Source organism: Thunnus maccoyii, chromosome 24 (genome assembly GCF_910596095.1).
Source record: "Thunnus maccoyii chromosome 24, fThuMac1.1, whole genome shotgun sequence".
Taxonomy (NCBI): Eukaryota; Metazoa; Chordata; class Actinopteri; order Scombriformes; family Scombridae; genus Thunnus; species Thunnus maccoyii.
The window spans coordinates 595797-614071 of record NC_056556.1 but is presented as its reverse complement, the minus strand read 5'-3'; the positions used below and the strand labels follow the sequence as shown (position 1 = coordinate 614071).

At 39.7% G+C, this 18275-nt stretch overlaps 2 protein-coding genes across 5 annotated transcripts in view; one reads left to right on the top strand and one right to left on the bottom strand.

Annotated features, from left to right (window-relative positions):
* The window catches only part of LOC121891678 (protein NLRC3-like), a 1105688-nt gene that overhangs the window by 1050181 nt on the left and 37232 nt on the right, over positions 1-18275 (top strand). The window lies entirely within an intron of this gene.
* The window catches only part of LOC121891677 (NLR family CARD domain-containing protein 3-like), a 408525-nt gene continuing 392590 nt past the window's right edge, over positions 2341-18275 (bottom strand). For 2 of the 4 annotated variants that reach the window (XM_042404202.1, XM_042404204.1), the window contains exons 6-11: positions 15713-15941; positions 6414-8211; positions 6149-6322; positions 4882-5055; positions 4741-4787; positions 2343-4458 (exon numbers count right to left, since the gene is read on the bottom strand). In XM_042404202.1, coding sequence (XP_042260136.1) covers positions 3917-4458; positions 4741-4787; positions 4882-5055; positions 6149-6322; positions 6414-8211; positions 15713-15941 — 2964 coding nt within the window. In that variant the 3' untranslated portion in view covers positions 2343-3916. Of the gene's footprint in view, positions 4459-4740; positions 4788-4881; positions 5056-6148; positions 6323-6413; positions 8212-15712; positions 15942-16102; positions 16182-17878; positions 17984-18275 lie in introns of all 4 variants that reach the window. The other 2 variants (XM_042404203.1, XM_042404201.1) reach the window with 2 other exon arrangements.

Sequence of the window (18275 nt, the reverse complement as noted above, 5' to 3'; positions counted from 1 at the left end):
AGGAGGAGGAGGTAAAGTAAAATAAGACTGTCTCTACAGTCCAGCAGCTACTCACTGTCATTAGTATGTATGCAAGCTAGCTTGTAAGTAAGTAAGTAAAACTCTTCCAACATTTTTAAAAACATTCGTCTCAACTTGAGTAAAATATCAGCTGCTCATGGTTTCCTGTCCCATAACCCCCTGCTTCTACCTCTCTGAAACATCGGGGGAGGACACGGCCCCCCCCCGACCCCGCATCTGCAGGATTGGACATTTGATGATCCAGGTCCTGACAACGGGCGGATTTGAACCAGACGCTGCATCGCTGACGCCTTACGGTCGCGAACAAACCCACCACGCCACCGAGTCCCCTTCACACTGAGAGCTTTTCTCCGGGCGCTTTTAAATCTTCACTTTGGATGTTGTACTTTAAAACTCAGTGAGAATCGAACCCACGACCTCAAAACTTCCAGAGCAGTCTCCTTACAGCCTGAGCCACCTGGACTGAGACACTGATGTTAATTTCTTAGAGCTTTTCAGTCTTTACTTTTGGATTTCTGACTTTAAAAGTAGCAACTGGGAATTGAACCCGCAACCTCAGAGTCTCCAAGCAGCTGTCCTACCTGGTGAGCCATTGGATTTGTTTTACTGAGACAGTTTCTGTCACAGTTTTCAGTCTCTCCTCTTGATGTTGGACTTTAACTCATGAAGGATTGAACCCACAACCTAAAAACACTCAGACTAGTCTTCTAACAGCCTGAGCCACCAGTGAAGTAATATTTCCACAACTGCTTCTTAGAGCTTTTCAGTCTTTACTTTTGGGTTTCAGACTTAAATATACTGACTGAGGATCAAACATGCAACCTTCACAATTCAGAGCAACCACTCTACTCTCTGAACCATTGGCCCACAATTTTCAGTCTTTCCTCTCGATGTTTGACTTCAAAACTCACTGATGATCAAACCCACAACTCGCAAAACTTCAGAGAAGACTAAAAAGTTAATTGAGTTGCCTGAGGATCAAACTCATGACCTAAAATTTTCTTGATCAGACACATTCAAGCTGTATTTCTAAAACCTTTGAGTCTTTCCTTGTGATGGTTGGACTTCAAAACTCAGAGTCCCTTCAGGATTTAACCTGGACACTCAAAATATCAAGACAGTCTTCTAACAGCCTGAGCTGTTTGAGCTGAGACACCAGCATGATTTCTTAGATGAACCCACAAACTGAAAATCTGTATGAAGGCAGTAAACACAGAGCTACTCACTACTCAACATTTTACCAAATTTTTCGCGATTGTCACTTTTTACAGCACATCTATTAGTTGTTTCTTAGTGTGATCCCTGGTGGCAATACATACCCGTGTTGTAAGTTTTTACAGTGTATCTCCTAGTTTGAACTGATCACACTGAGCTCTCAAATTTTACCGTTGTTCTTCTTAGATTAAGAGCAGAAATAGGAGAATGAGCACACAGATATCTTAGGAGGATGAGCACTTGCTATTAGTGAGTCAATGAGATGTTGGTTTGATTCCTGTCTGAGGACAAATGTTGACAAAATGTCAAAGCTAAAACAAAGTCTTTAAAACAACACAGGGCACATATACTGTCCCCCGCAGGCTGCTCTGAGTCAGTGTGTCAATAAAAACAACAAACAAGTCTGCTTAGTGGAACTGGATGATAATCAATCAATCAATTAACAACATCCACATACTTACGAGACACACACATAAAAAGGTATACATTTCTAAATTGACTAGTATAATAAAAAAAACAACTAATTGAAAACGAACACCCTTCCCCTTAAAAACAAAACAAAGGGGAGTGAGGGATGGAGGGGGAAAGAAGAAACGAACCTACCTATATAGGCAAGCAGCTACTTACTCCTCATTATCATACTTATTAAAGTTAGTTGGCAAAACTCTTCCAACATTTTCAAAAATGTTTGTCTCACCTTCAGTAAACTGTCAGCTGTTCGTGGCTTCAAGCCCTTGACTCTTTCCTTTGGGTGTTGGACTTCACTGAGACTCATAAGGATCAAACCTACAACCTCTGAACTTCCAAACGGTCCTACAACAGACTGAGCTATTTGATCTGATACATTTGCTCTTGTTTCTTAGAGGTATTCACTTTTTCCTTTGTACATCGGACATCAAAAGTCATTGAACCAACAGAGGATCAAACCCATGACCCCTAAAAACTTCTTAACAGAACTAACGACTTGAGCTACCTGGTCAAAGACCGGTAAGTTAGTCTAAAAGATTTTCACTCTTTCCATTGGACCCTGGACTTTAAAATTCACCTGCAGATCAAACCCAGAAACTGAAAACTTCCAAGCAGATTTCTAACATCCTGAGCTACTGGTTTTTACACACTTTAATTGTTTCTTAAAGCATTTTACACATTCTTTTGGTTTGAATTTAGATTTTGAAAATTTACCAAATTTACCAACTTATTCACTGATTAAGACCAGAACAAAACATACTATAGCTTTCAAAACACCGTCAGAATGAGAGACTCAGCCTAATTAACTGTTCAAACTACTAGTAAACATTCGTGAGCATGACGGATTTAACACATTCTTTATTGTGGCTGTATATGCATTACAAAAGGCAATTTGAAGTAAAAAATTGTACCCATGAGTAACGTAAGAAATACACTTGCATGTGTAACAGTAAAACTCAAAACAACAAACCAAAATGAATCCAATATTATTAATATTCAATAACTGGCATGGATAACAAATGCTAATAAGTAAATTATGCTCACTTTAATGAGCTGTGTCGTGTAGAGTTTATGTAGCTCATTCCAACCAGTGGCTGTATTCACTGAACTGAGCTCTAAGAACACTGTATTTATAACTTGATGTTGATACTTGTAGCAGTCCCTCACTCTGTCCACAGGGGGCAGTGTTCATCAAACTGAACTCTACTAACCTTACATTTATAACTTTAAGGTTATGTCATGGCAGAAACAATTACTTTTCTACCATCAGTAGCACAGTAATAATATACTATACATATTGTATAGATATTTAAAATACATATAATGAATATGGAGACACTAACAATATAAATATTTTATAACAAATAAAACCACTTATAAATATAGACATTACAAATTTAGGATTCATAGCATATCTACTGGTAGAAAGGTTTTAAATGTATAAAAAGTTGTCTATCAGTAAAATGTCTATCAGGAGAAAGTACATCTGGAAAAGCTTACTCAAATCAGACTGTTTGCAGACTGGCTGGAATTAAATATATTTACTCAAGCTCATACTTAAGGACAATTTAAAGGTATTTGAAGTTGAGTATTATTCATACTACTATTAATAATCTAATAATGTCATATATTCTATCAGTCAAGGCAAAACGAGTACTTTCACTTTTAATACTTTAAGTACTACAACTTTGAATATACAGTGCAACAGTTAATTAAATTCATATAAATTGGTAATTCCATATTTATCTTTTTGATCATTTATCTTGTTAATTCTTCCGGTACTGATAACTGTGCAATATACATAGTAACCTAAATCTTTTTGGTCTGTCGGTCGGTCAATCTATCTATCTATCTATCTATCTATCTATTTATCTATCCATCTATCTATCATAATACTTCTGTACATTTACTTACTTAACTACTATCCCTTGACATTGAGTATTTTTACATTGTGGTAGTGCTGCTTTTATTTAGGTAAAAGATTTGAGTGCGTCCATCTCTGAGCAAGTTTAAAATGTGTAAAAATTCTACCAACGTGATCCTTATGGAGAGAGTTACAAAATTAAGTTACTCAAACCAGACTGTTTGCAGACTGGCTGGAATAAATTAAAATGAATGTAAACTGTAAACTTTAAACTTTGAAAAGGAGTACGTGGTATATAAACACTATATGGAGTTAGTATGGGGTATGGATTTAGAAGAGAACAATAATCTACAGTTGGCACAGAAAAGCTGAGGAGTTTAACTTCACCCCGTACCCAAACCCAGGATAAAGAGGTTCAGTGAACATGGTGTTGAAGGTGTGGAGGTGGATCAGTGAGTCAGAGGAGACTCTGTAGAAGGACAGAGTGCCAGTAGGACAGTCCACATACACTGCTACTCTGTGAGAGACTGAGGACGGGGAGGGAAGAGGAATGAGAGTCCCGCTGTTATTGTGCCACGCATTGTATCCCCCATCAGTGCAGCTCAAACACCAGGACCGATCATTCCCTCCAAACTTGGAGCCATCGCTGTCTCCGCTCCGTCCAATGCCTCTGTAGCTCACTGCAATATAAACCTTTCCTTCCCACTCCACTTCCCAGTAACAGCGACCAGTCAGACCTTCTTCACACAGCACCTGAGGCCAGTAGTCGAACCTCTCCGGATGATCAGGATACAGGTGCTCCTTTCTCAGATCGGTCACCTTTTTGTTGTTTTCAGACAGCTTGAGGAATTTGTGGTTAGTGTTTTGGTCCAGTGTGAGTTCACAGAAATCTGATGGAAAGAACAACATATAACCAGAGACAGATTAGATTATTATCGGATATGTTTTGTATTTGGATACTAATCAATTATAGTGGCAGTGCTAGAAGAAAAGTCAGAGGATTACCAAAGTCAGCAGAATTCATCCTCTGTGGATGATGGAGGTTTGTACAAAATTTCACAGCAATTAGTCCAGAAGTTGTTGAAATATTTAAGTTTGGACCATGACCACTGCTAAATATACATCTGGTTTATACATTTTGTTTACATGAATCAAACAAGCAACCGACTCACACTTCCTCAGACCTGATTCCAACCACTGGACTCCATTAGGGTCCACTCTGAAAGACATAATATAACAAAGTCAGAAGAGCATGCTCTCTTCAGTATATTCATTAATGAGTCCACACCATCATTGACATTGTCTCTCCATACCTGAGAGTGTCCAATCTCCAGTGTGGATCCTCCAGTGCAGCAGACAGCAGCTTCTCTCCTGACTCTCCTGGATGATTGTAGCTGAGATCCAGCTCTCTCAGATGGGAGGGGTTGGAACTCAGAGCTGAGGCAAGAGAAGCGCAGCCTTTCTCTGTGATCAGACAGCCTGACAGCCTGTATACACACAGGCAAGATAGTCTTGAGGATATTAGTGCTGTTAGTGCAGGTAAACAATGTAGAACTTTGTACACATTCTGTAAAGTAGTTTACAGAATATAAAATGTAATTTGGACTGAACAGATTTTTCATTTCTTCTTTAATTTTTCATATAAGAATCAAGATTTACTTTAGCATATGTTGACCTGGCTGATAAATCCTGACTTTAAAATTGAATGATTGCAAAATGAATAAAAGAGCACTTCTCTAATTGCTAATTTTGAATTTTACTTTTATTGATATGTATGTCTTGGTAACAAAGGCTTAAGGATTGCCTTAAAGCACTGAAAGGGCAAAATAGCCTAAATACAGATACAAAACTTACAAAAGTATCAGTGCAATTATACTTGAAATAAAGAATGAAATGTAAAGTTTAGCTAAATATAAAAGCATATCATTAGCATCTTGTTTGACCTATTGATATTCCAGTTATATAATATAGTTATATGAAATATAATTATCAGCAAGTGGTTCAAAAATCATTTTGAACATGACAGGTGACACGTACACACAATTGTCATCAATCTTTGACCTCAAGTGTTGTGGTACCAAGTATGTTTATGACTCATGAAATGCTTGAGTATGGGGTTTGTTACGGCAACTCTGTGACTAGCACAGATGTCCAATAACAAAGCACCACTCAAGTTCAGATCAGGCAGGCTGTTCATCCATCATTGCCTTGAGTCCCCAGACAGACACAAGATTGCCTTGGGATTCACGAGAAGTAGCTGGAAGAGAGAGATGGATGTCCGAACTACCTTGCTCAGCCCGCAGCCACTGTGACCCAGCCCCAGTTACCCTACTTGCTGGTATTCCACTCATATAATTTCCTAATGTATCAGTCCAATCCAGTAGTGCTTTAAATGAGTAAGTTTTAGTAAACAAAACTGCAAAATGATTTTTAAAGTTATTAATTTTGGAGGCAAACCAACTGAAAATTAGCAAATGCTGTTGTAGTCCAAGGTACAGTACTTCTATGCATTGGTCAGTCTTATGACTGTAAGATAAATAACCGAAACAATACAGGGCAAACAGAGAAAACTGATCTGACCTGAGAGTTTCCAGTGTACAGTGTGGACTCTCCAGCCCAGCAGACAGCAGCTTCACTCCTGAATCCTGCATGTTGTTATTACTTAGATCAAGCTCTCTCAGACTAGAGGACTGGGAGCTGAGAACTAAAGACAGAGCTGCACAACTTCTCTCTGAGAGGTTACAGCCACTCAGCCTGGAGAGGAAATGATTAGTAAAAAAGTAATTTCAATCAGAACAGCATATTTAAAGCATTCTGAAATAGACAAAATTCTCTAAACACTTACAGAGCTTTCTTGGAAGCTTTGACCACTGGCAGCAGCCTCAAAAGAGCCTCCTCTGAAGCAGAGTATTTCTTCAGGTCAAATACATCCAGATCTTTTTCTGATGACAGTAGGATGAAGACCAGAGCTGACCACTGAGCAGGAGACAGTTTATCTGTGGAGAGACTTCCTGATCTCAGGTACTGTTGGATCTCCTCCACAAGAGAACGATCATTCAGTTCATTCAGACAGTGGAACAGATTGATGCTTCTCTCTGGAGTGGGATTCATCTCGATTTTCTTCTTGATGTACTCGACTGTTTCCTGATAGGTCTGTGAGCTTCTTCCTGTCTGTGTAAGAAGGCCTTGTAGGAGAGTCTGATTGGTCTGCAGTGAAAGACCCAGGAGGAAGCGGAGGAACAAGTCCAGGTGTCCATTTGGACTCTGTAAGGCCTTGTCCACAGCACTATGGTAGAGATACGTCTCCACAGATTCTTGTTTAGTTTCAGACTTTCTGGAAGTTGTTTGTTCTTCTGCCAGCAGATTGACTCCAGAGTTGATGAATGTCAGGTGGACATGAAGAGCAGCCAGAAACTCCTGAACGCTCAGATGGATGAAGCAGAACACCTTGTCCTGGTACAGCCCTCTCTCCTCTTTAAAGACCTGTGTGAACACTCCTGAGTACACTGAGGCTGCTCTGATATCGATGTCACACTCTGTCAGGTCTGATTCATAGAAGATCAAGTTTCCTTTCTGCAGCTGCTCAAAAGCCAGTTTTCCCAGAGACTCAATCATCTTCCTGCTCTCTGGACTCCAGTGTGGATCTGTCTCAGCTCCTCCATCATATTTGACATTCTTCAGTTTGGACTGCACCACCAGGAAGTGGATGTACATTTCAGTCAGGGTCTTGGGCAGCTCTCCTCCCTCTCTGATTTTCAACACATCCTCCAGAACTGTAGCAGTGATCCAGCAGAAGACTGGGATGTGGCACATGATGTAGAGGCTTCGTGATGTCTTGATGTGGGAGATGATTTTGCTGGCTAGCTTCTCATCTCTGAATCTCTTCCTGAAGTACTCCTCCTTCTGTGGGTCAGTGAAGCCTCTGACCTCTGTCACCATGCCAACACACTCAGGAGGTATCTGATTGGCTGCTGCAGGTCGTGTGGTTATCCAGAGGCGGGCAGAGGGAAGCAGTTTTCCCCTGATGAGGTTTGTCAGCAGCACATCCACTGAGGTGGACTCTGTGACATCAGTCAGGATCTCATTGTTGTTGAAGTCAAGAGGAAGTCGACACTCATCCAGACCATCAAAGATGAACACAACCTGAAACTCTTCAAACCTGCAGATTCCTGCTTCTTTGGTTTCAGTAAAGAAGTGATGAACAAGTTCCACCAAGCTGTACTTTTTCTCTTTCAGCACATTCAGCTCTCTGAAAGTGAATGGAAATGTGAACTGTATGTCCTGGTTGGCTTTGTCTTCAGCCCAGTCCAGAGTGAACTTCTGTGTTAAGAATGTTTTCCCAATGCCAGCCACTCCCTTTGTTATCACTGTTCTGATTGGTTCATCTCTTCCAGGTGAGGCTTTAAAGATGTCTTCTTGTGTGATTGTTATTTCTGGTCTGTCTGGTTTCCTGGATGCTGTTTCAATCTGTCTGACCTCATGTTCATCATTGACCTCTGCAGTCTCTCCCTCTGTGATGTAGAGCTCTGTGTAGATCTGATTCAGAAGGGTTGGGTTTCCTGCTTTAGCAATCCCCTCAAACACACACTGGAACCTCTTCTTCAGGCTAGACTTGAGGTTAAGCTGGCACATTGCAGGAGATTCTGAAAGGACAAAGAATCTTATTATGTATAAAAGGAATTTTATTTCCCAAAACAAATATCAAATAAGTAAGGTTTATTGATGCAAATATTTGGTTCCTCTGAGTTTTGAGAACACACACTACGTACTGTTACGCAAACAAAACACCGGTGTAGGAGCCATTTATGTTGATTGTTGGCATGTCATTTGTTTAGTTATAACTTGCAGTATTATTTTGGACACTGGGTGGCGGTCATGAGATGCACAGGGTTGTATATTTAGGGGCATAGGTGACAGGAAACGGAAGGCACAGGCAGGTGGAGCACATACAGTTCTTACCAGATCGGGAACAGACGCACACTACAGCTGGCAGGATAGAAACCCGGTATGTTCATGTCATGTACAAAGACTAAAACAACAAACTAAACGGCAGCCAACGGACTGGAAAATCTGTTCTTGAATCTGCGTAAGATCACTCCTAACTTAACCTACCTGTGTAGTAATGGTAAACCGGAAAAACAGGAAAAGAAAGGACATCAAAAAATGAAAATTGCCATTACACCTAAGTAAGAACTCGCTCTTCCAGTGAAACTGGAGCTCGTGATTCATTCAGACGGACTGAGCATTGTCTCGCGGAACAACAAAGAGGACGCCGCCATTACCAAACCAGGTGGACATCTTCGTCACCTGCGCTTACCTGACGGTGATTGAAAACCGCAAACTGAGTGAGTACATGCAAGCATTAAGCTTTATTGGAGAAGCTATATGCAAAGCCGTATTGGAAGACGGCTATTATAATGGAGTTGGTGGACTGAAGACTGAAAGCTACGATCGCACATCGATCAGCTGTTTGAAACATTGTGCCGGCAGCATACGGCTTTCGTCAACAAGTCTTAAAGAGACAGTGAACAAATATGTCTGTTGTTAAGTCTGATGCTCAGTCACAAGATGACGATGTTGAAAAGGAAAAAAGGGTTATCAAACACACTGCCAAAGGCTTGGAATTGTTCATTGCAAATTGTCAAAAGACACGAAACAGAAAATGTAAACAAGCTAACAAGTTGATGGAAATGCTGAAAGAGCTCATGAAATTAAAGGAAAATGCAAGAGAAGTACAATCTAATTTGTTTCAATTAATCAAGCTCTGTGATGAAGCCAAGGAAAACCATGAATCACTGGTGAATTTACCACTGCCTGAAGATGAACTTGAAAAGCAAAATCAGTGGTTTCAACGAAAAATGGAAATCTTTAAAGGGTGTATACAAAATGTAAAGGTGTGGTTACCTGAGGCTGGACAGCAAATTGCACACTCCATTGCTGAAAGTGTCATACTACGAAGTGTAGTAAATTCAGATGACATTGGACCTGATGACAGTGTTTCAAATGCCTCAAAACCTAAATCAAAGCACAAATCCAGTTCTTCATCACGTGCATCTTCAACATCCTCTGCTTGCATTAAAGCTCAGGCAGAAAAGGCTGCTCTCATGGAACGTGTTGCTGCCCTGAAGAAAAAACATGAGCTTGAGGCACAAGAAGAACAATTGAAAAGAAAGAAAGAGCAACTGGAACTAGAAACTGAACTGGCAGCAACCAATGCAAAAATCAACATACTTGAGGCCTTGGGATCAAGAAGCAGCTCTAGAGTTTCTGATGGGATGAACTCTTATTTGAGAAAAGGAACTGCTCAAAATGAAACATCAGCTAAATTAAATCCACACACAAATGAATATCTACCAGATCAAGTGCAGCAAAGACAGAATGTGTTGATTGAAACTAACTCTTCTTCCCAGCAACAGGTTGTTAGACCAAAAGAAACAGCTCACGGACCATCTGTTCGACCTCATGATACAACCCATCTAATACAATATTCTCCTCAAAGGCAAAATGTACAGAGTCGTATGCAGGGGTATGTTCGCACTACACCCCCTGTATTGAATGATGGCAATCAAGTTGATATGTGTAACCTAATACAGAGGCAAAATGACATCACTGCTCTCCTGGCTCAACAAAGTCTCTCTTCTACTTTACCACCAAGAGTCATTCCTGTTTATGATGGTGATCCTTTACAGTACGACGTTTTCCGCAGGGCATTTGAGAGAGGAGTTGAAAAAAAGTGTGATGACTACAGTGACTGCTTGCATTTCCTAGAGCAATATACAAGAGGGCTTCCAAAAGACTTAGTCCGCAGCTGTCAACATCTGCCCCCAGCCCAGGGCTATCAAAGAGCAAAAGATCTGCTCAAAGAACATTTTGGTAATGAACATAAGATTGCCACTGCATATATGGACAAAGCATTTGCCTGGTCAGTGATCAAATCAGAGGATGTGGAAGCATTGCAAGCATTCTCACTGTTCCTTAGAGGTTGTTGCACTGCAATGGAACATCTCACCTATATGGAGGAAATGAATGTTGCTTCCAATATGAAGACCATCCTTCTGAAACTGCCTTACAGGCTCAGAGACAAGTGGAGAAGTAGAGCATGTCAGTTACAGGAGCAGCGTGGACACCGAGCTAGATTTCCTGACCTGGTAGACTTCATAGAGAGACAAGTGAAAATACTATCAGATCCACTTTTTGGAAACATTCAGGATGCTAAGCCAGCTGCAACTGTCAAAAGCTCTACTAAAACAAGAGAAAAGTCAAGACCTAGAGGAAGCAGTTTTGCAACAGCTGTAACACCAGTAAAAACATCAGTACAAGAAAATTTGACAACAAATGGAATGAAAGGAAATGTACCTACTACCAATTCTCAAAGTTCTTGTTTGTTCTGCAACAAGAGTGGTCACACATTGGGGCAGTGTCCACAGATCAGGAAGAAGATGCACAGAGAAAAAATAGACTTCTTAAAGGAGAAGGGAGTCTGTTTTGGATGTTTAAAAATAGGACACATGAGCAAAGACTGCAAGAGTCGTTTGACTTGTGATGTGTGCAACCAAAATCATCCTGAAATACTTCACATTGAACAAAAGGACAAAGGAAAAAAAACAGAACATACAGAACAGAGTGAAAAAGCAACTGGGAGTAATGCTGTTCTCTCACCTCATACATGTGGGCATATTGGGGCCGGTGATGAAAACTGTACCTTTTCCATTGTACCAGTACAAGTAAAGAGCCAAAAGGGGGACACAGTGTTGCAAACATATGCATTTTTGGATCATGGAAGTACATCTACCTTTTGCACAGAAAGCTTGATGAGAAGGCTGAACATAACAGGGCAAAGGACCAATATTCTTTTACGTACCATGAACCAAGTGAAGCCTGTGACCAGTCATCATATCTCAGGTTTGGAAATATCTAGTCTGGACAAAGACTATTTCATTCAAATATCTGATGTGTTCACACATAAAACCATGCCTGTTTCCCAGCTCAACATTCCCAGACAAGAAGATCTGACACAATGGCCTTACTTGAAGGATATCATGATTCATGAAATAGACTCTGGCATTGACCTACTCATCGGGACAAATGCTTCAAAGGTATTGGAACCTTGGGAGCTGGTCAACAGCCAAGGGGATGGACCATATGCTGTGAGGACCCTACTGGGGTGGGTCATCTATGGTCCCCTGAGAGGAGACAAAAGCATAAGGGATGAAAATGGCTGCCCTGCTGCTGCTGTCAATCGAATATCCATTGTAAACTTGGAGGAGCTACTGGTCAAACAGTACAATCATGACTTCAGTGAAGGAACCAGCAAGGAAACAGAGGAAATGTCTAGGGAAGATGTAAAATTCTTGGACATTGTGAATCGCTCAGCAAAAGTGACAGATGGACACTACTGCCTAGATTTACCTTTCACACAAGAAAAGCCCAGCATGCCAAATAACCGTTGCATTGCAGTGCAGCGCATCCAGAGCCTGAAACGCAAGTTTGCCAAGAATAAGAAATTTCATGATGAATATACATCTTTCCTCACAGAAATGATTGTCAATGGTTATGCTGAAGTGGTACCAGTCGACCAGCTGAATCGAAGCGATGGAGAACTCTGGTACATCCCACATCACGGAGTGTATCACTCAAAGAAAGGAACCTTAAGGGTAGTGTTTGACTGTGGTGCAGTCTTTAAAGGAACATCACTTAACTGCCAATTGCTGCAGGGTCCAGACCTTACCAACTCACTCATTGGAGTTCTCATCAGATTCAGACAAGAGCCGGTTGCTTTGATGGCTGACATCAAAGCAATGTTTCATCAAGTCAGAGTATCAGAAAAGCATGTTGACTATCTGCGATTCCTGTGGTGGCCCGATGGTGATGTGCAGCAAGATCTTGTTGAATACCGGATGAAAGTACATCTCTTTGGAGCCGTGTCGTCACCAAGTTGTGCAAACTTTGCATTAAGGAAGACTGCTGATGACAACAAAGGTCACTTTCCATCAGAGGTAACAAACACAATACGGAACAACTTCTATGTAGATGATTGTTTGAAATCCCTGCCTTCGGAACAGGAAGCAGTTCAAATGGTAAGAGACCTGACTGCTCTCTGCAAAATGGGAGGATTCATGCTGTCAAAGTGGATCAGCAACAGCCGTGTTGTATTGGCATCCATTCCCCAAGAAAACCGAACCAAAGAGACTAAGGAGTTGGACTTGGACAAAGACAATCTGCCAATGGAAAGAGCCCTGGGATTGCACTGGTGTGTTGAAACAGATGTCTTCAAGTTCAAAATTGCTGCACAGGAACGACCATACACCAGACGTGGCATCTTGTCCGTAGTCGGCTCTATATACGACCCTTTAGGATTTGTTGCACCATTTACTCTGCCAGCCAAACTGATTATGCAGGAGCTCTGTAAGAGAAAACTTGGATGGGATGAAAACATACCCCAAACCTTCTTGCATCGGTGGACAGGATGGCTAGCAGACCTTAACAAGATGGCAGAGTTTAAAGTAGACCGGTGCATGAAGCCCACAAGCTTTGGTCAAATCAGATTTGCACAGCTACACCACTTTTCAGACGCCAGTGAAAGTGGCTATGGTACTGCCTCATATATAAGACTGGAAAACTATAACAGAGAAGCGCATGTTGCATTCATAATAGGAAAATCCAGAGTGGCACCATTGAAACAAATAACGATTCCCCGAATGGAGCTCACAGCTGCAGTCCTAGCTGTCAAAGTTGACACAATGCTGCGAAAGGAATTACAGCTTCAATTGGACAAATCCATCTTCTGGACCGATAGCACAACGGTGCTTAAATACATCAACAACGAAACCAAACGCTTCCAAACATTTGTAGCAAACAGGACCTCTTTTATAAGGGATGCTACTGATGTATCACAATGGAGATATGTTAACACAAAGGAAAATCCTGCAGATGAAGCCTCAAGAGGACTAACAGCAGACCGCTTCTTGAGCTGCAAAAGATGGATCCAGGGACCAGATTTTCTCTGTAAGCCAGACAGAGAATGGCCAAAACCTCACTTGGAATCTGCAATCTCTGCTAATGATCCAATGGATCTGGAAGCACTCACACCAAACCATCTTCTTCTGTTGAAGTCTAAGCCAATACTACCACCTGGACTCTTTGTAAAAGAAGACTTGTACATCAAACGCAGATGGAGACAGGTGCAATACATGGCAGATCTCTTTTGGAAACGGTGGACACAGGAATACTTACCTCTTATCCAAGAACGACAACGGTGGTCAAAGGTAAAAAGAAGCTTTGCTCCAGGTGACATTGTTGTGGTGGTTGATTCTACTGCACCACGAGGCTCATGGCTAATGGGCAGAATACTGGAAACTAAACCAGATGCACAAGGACTTGTGCGCACAGTTCGACTTCAGACAAAGAGCAGCATCTTGGAAAGACCAATAACAAAGATATGTCTGCTCCAAGAAGCCGAGACCTAAACGGCAAGAAAAAAAGAAAAAAGAAGACTGAAGAATCAGTAAAGAAGATTAATGCCAACACATAGTAGATGCATTTTTTGAAAATTGTATATGTAATGTATAATGGATATGGCACCTTTTTTATTATTTATTGGTAATTGTTTTGTTATATACTTAAAACAATTAGGGGCCGGTATGTAGGAGCCATTTATGTTGATTGTTGGCATGTCATTTGTTTAGTTATAACTTGCAGTATTATTTTGGACACTGGGTGGCGGTCATGAGATGCACAGGGTTGTATATTTAGGGGCATAGGTGACAGGAAACGGAAGGCACAGGCAGGTGGAGCACATACAGTTCTTACCAGATCGGGAACAGACGCACACTACAGCTGGCAGGATAGAAACCCGGTATGTTCATGTCATGTACAAAGACTAAAACAACAAACTAAACGGCAGCCAACGGACTGGAAAATCTGTTCTTGAATCTGCGTAAGATCACTCCTAACTTAACCTACCTGTGTAGTAATGGTAAACCGGAAAAACAGGAAAAGAAAGGACATCAAAAAATGAAAATTGCCATTACAACCGGTATGTGAATAAAATGTTCATAATTAACCGGTGCTGAACTTGGTCTAGATGTTAAAAATGCTGTTTTCAAGAACTTTATTGTTTCTAGACTAAGACCAATTAGCTCAATGTGTTGGATGGCTAAAAAGCTCACTAACACCACGGTGGCTGAAGGTGTAAGGTACCCTCTGCACACTTTATAAACTGGTGGCCAACTCCCAGGTAACTCTAGAGATTTGAAGATAAATCAGTTTAAATATTGAAAAGCTCAGAAATAAAGCTTCAGCCTCTGTGTCCAAATGGGGTAGAACACACTAAGACATTTTCAGGTTGTAGGTTGACTCTTCAGGGAGACTAATCTGAAGTCCAACAACCACAGTAAAGACTACGGGGAAACTCAGCATCCCAGTGACTCACAGGGTATATCCCAATTCCCATCACTGTATACCTTACCTATGGGTATGTTTTAAAAGTCTTATCAATTGAATCCAGTAGTGCCTGTAAATTAGTTGATTTTAAATCATATCATCAGCATGTTGTTTTACCTATAGGTATAACAGTTCTATAAGTCCCAAAAATTTTCAGCAAATGCTTCCAAATTTAGTACAAAAGCATAGGCTTAGGAATGGTGAACAGGGGCTATATTTTGTAATGCCTTGGCATGAAAATAGAATCATGAAATCATTATCAAAGGCAAAAAGGATCCAACAGCAAATGCTTCCAAATTCAGCACAAAAGCATAGGCTTAGGAGGCAAAAATGATTCAACAAAGAAGGTAGAACCTGTGCAATGTGGAATCTACATCTTGTTTTTGTTAAAGTTCTGAGCCTGATAGATTTGGGTTATTATAGACTGGCTGAGACAGAGGAAGAGGGATTTATGGTAGTCAAGGGGTAATGTGATAAAGATATAGGTTCAGAGGTAGTTTCCTGGTTTTTGCAATTAGCTTACTTGATGTTCAAAATTCAGATGCCAAAAAACATTTCCAAGATGTAAAATGAAGAAGGGACTTGCCGAAAACAGCTGTCGACCAACTTAAAACTCCTGCATATTGACAAATGTTTAAATTTATAGATATCCAAAAAATGGAGTCTCTCTTAATTCACCAGTCTTTATAGAAATCCTCTTACTGCTCTGTAGACGGTCAGCCAGCTCCTCCTGCTTCATTCTCCTCAGGAAGTGCAGCGTGATCTTCAGAAATGACTCTCTGCTGCTCCTCCTCTCCTCTTCCTCCCCACAGTCCAACACCTCCTCATCCTCCCTCTGACTCTCTAGGCATTCTGGGTAATCAGGACTCAGAACCCTCTGCATCTTCTTAAGCTCATTCTTCACAAAAGTGATGATGTTCTCCTCCAGAAGCTGGAACAAAATACTACATGAATTACACAATCAAACAAAAATCGTGAAGCAAACATCAGATCCATGTTGGACAGACTGACAATCCACTGGTCTACAAAGTGCAGCATGGAGATGATTGTGAACAGAATAGATGTAAAAGTAGTTGTTGTACATGTACAGACCATAAATATGGAGTCCAGGTGTGTTTGATGCTGCTCGGCAGACTGATCACTGGGAACCTCTGAACTCTCCTGGTCCACTCTGTGGAGGAATCATGAAGAATGAGCTCACATTATTAATAATAATAATAATAATACACTTCAAGTTTTTCTAAAATTTTTTTTATAATGCTAAATAACACTGCTCGTCTCCTTTCATAAAATAAATCTACAGTTTTAGTCTTTTATAAATTAACATGTTTAGTGTTCTTTTAATAGATGCATATTTTTAGTGATCTTTTGTTATATAGGGACACTTTTGACAAAAAAAAAAACACTTTTTGAATTTTTTACACATTTTTAGCATTCATTTTAGGAATTATACACTTCTATTTAAAAAAACAAACAAACAAAAAAAAACACACTGCTGGTCCTTTCTTTTATGAATGTACAGGTTGAGAGCATCCTGGTAACTCAACAGTTACTGTGCTCGATGTCTCTGTTTGGTTCCAGCCAGCTACCTTTGTTGCCCGTTTTACACATCTCTCTCCCTGTTTCCTGTCTACCTCTTCACTGCCCATTGTCCAATAAAATGCCAAAAAAAATTCTTTATAAAAATGTACAGTTTTAATCGTCTCTTCTTCTAGTTGTCATTTGTATAACACTTTTACTCTACATTTTATGAATGTAGTTATGTTCAATTTTTTGTTTCATTACATACACACACGGCTCATCCTTCCTTTCTATAAATATAAACTTTTTTATTAAAGTACACTTGCAGTCTTTTACAAAATATGTACAGTTTATTATACTACTCTTTCATTAATGTTTATTTCTATTTTTTCTTTTACTCATTTTCATTATTTTATAAATTTTTTGTCATTTCATAAATGTTCACTTTTTCTTTCCTACTTTTATAAATGTACGTTTTCAGTCTTTTATAAGTGTACAGTTTTCTTCTAGTTTTCATTTGCATAAATAAACACTTCTACTCTACATTTCATAAATGTGGTTATGTTTAGGTGTTCCTTTAATACATAAAGACTGCTAGTCTTCCTTTTTTATAAATATACAATTTAAGTTCTCTTTTTAAATAAAGTACACTTTTATTAGTAGCCTTTAAAAATGTATATAAAAGTGAGCCATGTTACTAGGCCTTAAGTGTGAGACTGTAGTAAAGTGAGAGTAAGCAATGAATTATTATTGCCAAATTGATATTTTCCATAAAATAAATAAATTAAGGGTTGGTTACAAACAAAATAGGGCATTATGGTATAAAAGTAAAAAACACAACATCTTTAATCTAAGCAAAACAAAAATCTTTAATCTGGAGATGTCTGTCACTTCAAGTGACGTGAATGTGCTTAGTTTGAAATATATGTCAAGTTTCAGGCGACATTGGAGTGGAGTAGCTCTGAAATTTCATGCAATATAGTCGTGATACCTCACCATCCAATCGACCTGCTCTATGTGAAAAGTGCCCTGGGATAACTTCTGTTATGATTTGGCACTATATAAATAAAACTGTATTGAAATTACAGTGTTTATAAATGTGCACGTTACAACTTTTAGCAATGTACTCCTCAAGTATTTTCTCATTTGGATGTCTAGTCTTTTAAATGCTCACTTTTGCTCTTTTTTAAAAAACAAAGAGCACAATTTTTCTCCAATTTCTTTTCAAAAATGTACACTTAGTCTTTTTTAAATAAATGTACACATCTAGTGTTCTTTTTATTAACATACATCTCTAGTGTACATTTTAGGCAAGAACTCTATTAAGAGTGCATGACAACAGCTTACCTGAGTTCAAAATCTTTAAACAGAAGAGGTTCGGCTTTTGACTGATTGCTCTTGAAGGACACAAAGCTGGGTTCAGGTTCAGAGGAGTCTGGTCTCTGATGGTTCCTGGTAGACACAAAGAAATTAACTTTTTCAATAGCAGCTTTTTAATGAAGTAGCTGCTATCAACATGATATGACTATAAAATACACACACACAAGAAAAAATCTCTAAAAAAAGAACACAAAAACAAAAGGCATTCCACAACGATCATACCTTTGCATTTAGGCTGGAACACAAATGTTTCCACATTCTAGATGAGAACCTGACAGAACTCAGTTCAGGGTTGGTTAAAGCTAAAATAATACTATTAACAGGATCAGATAACCTGCACAAACATCTATATGTAAGATTTCAA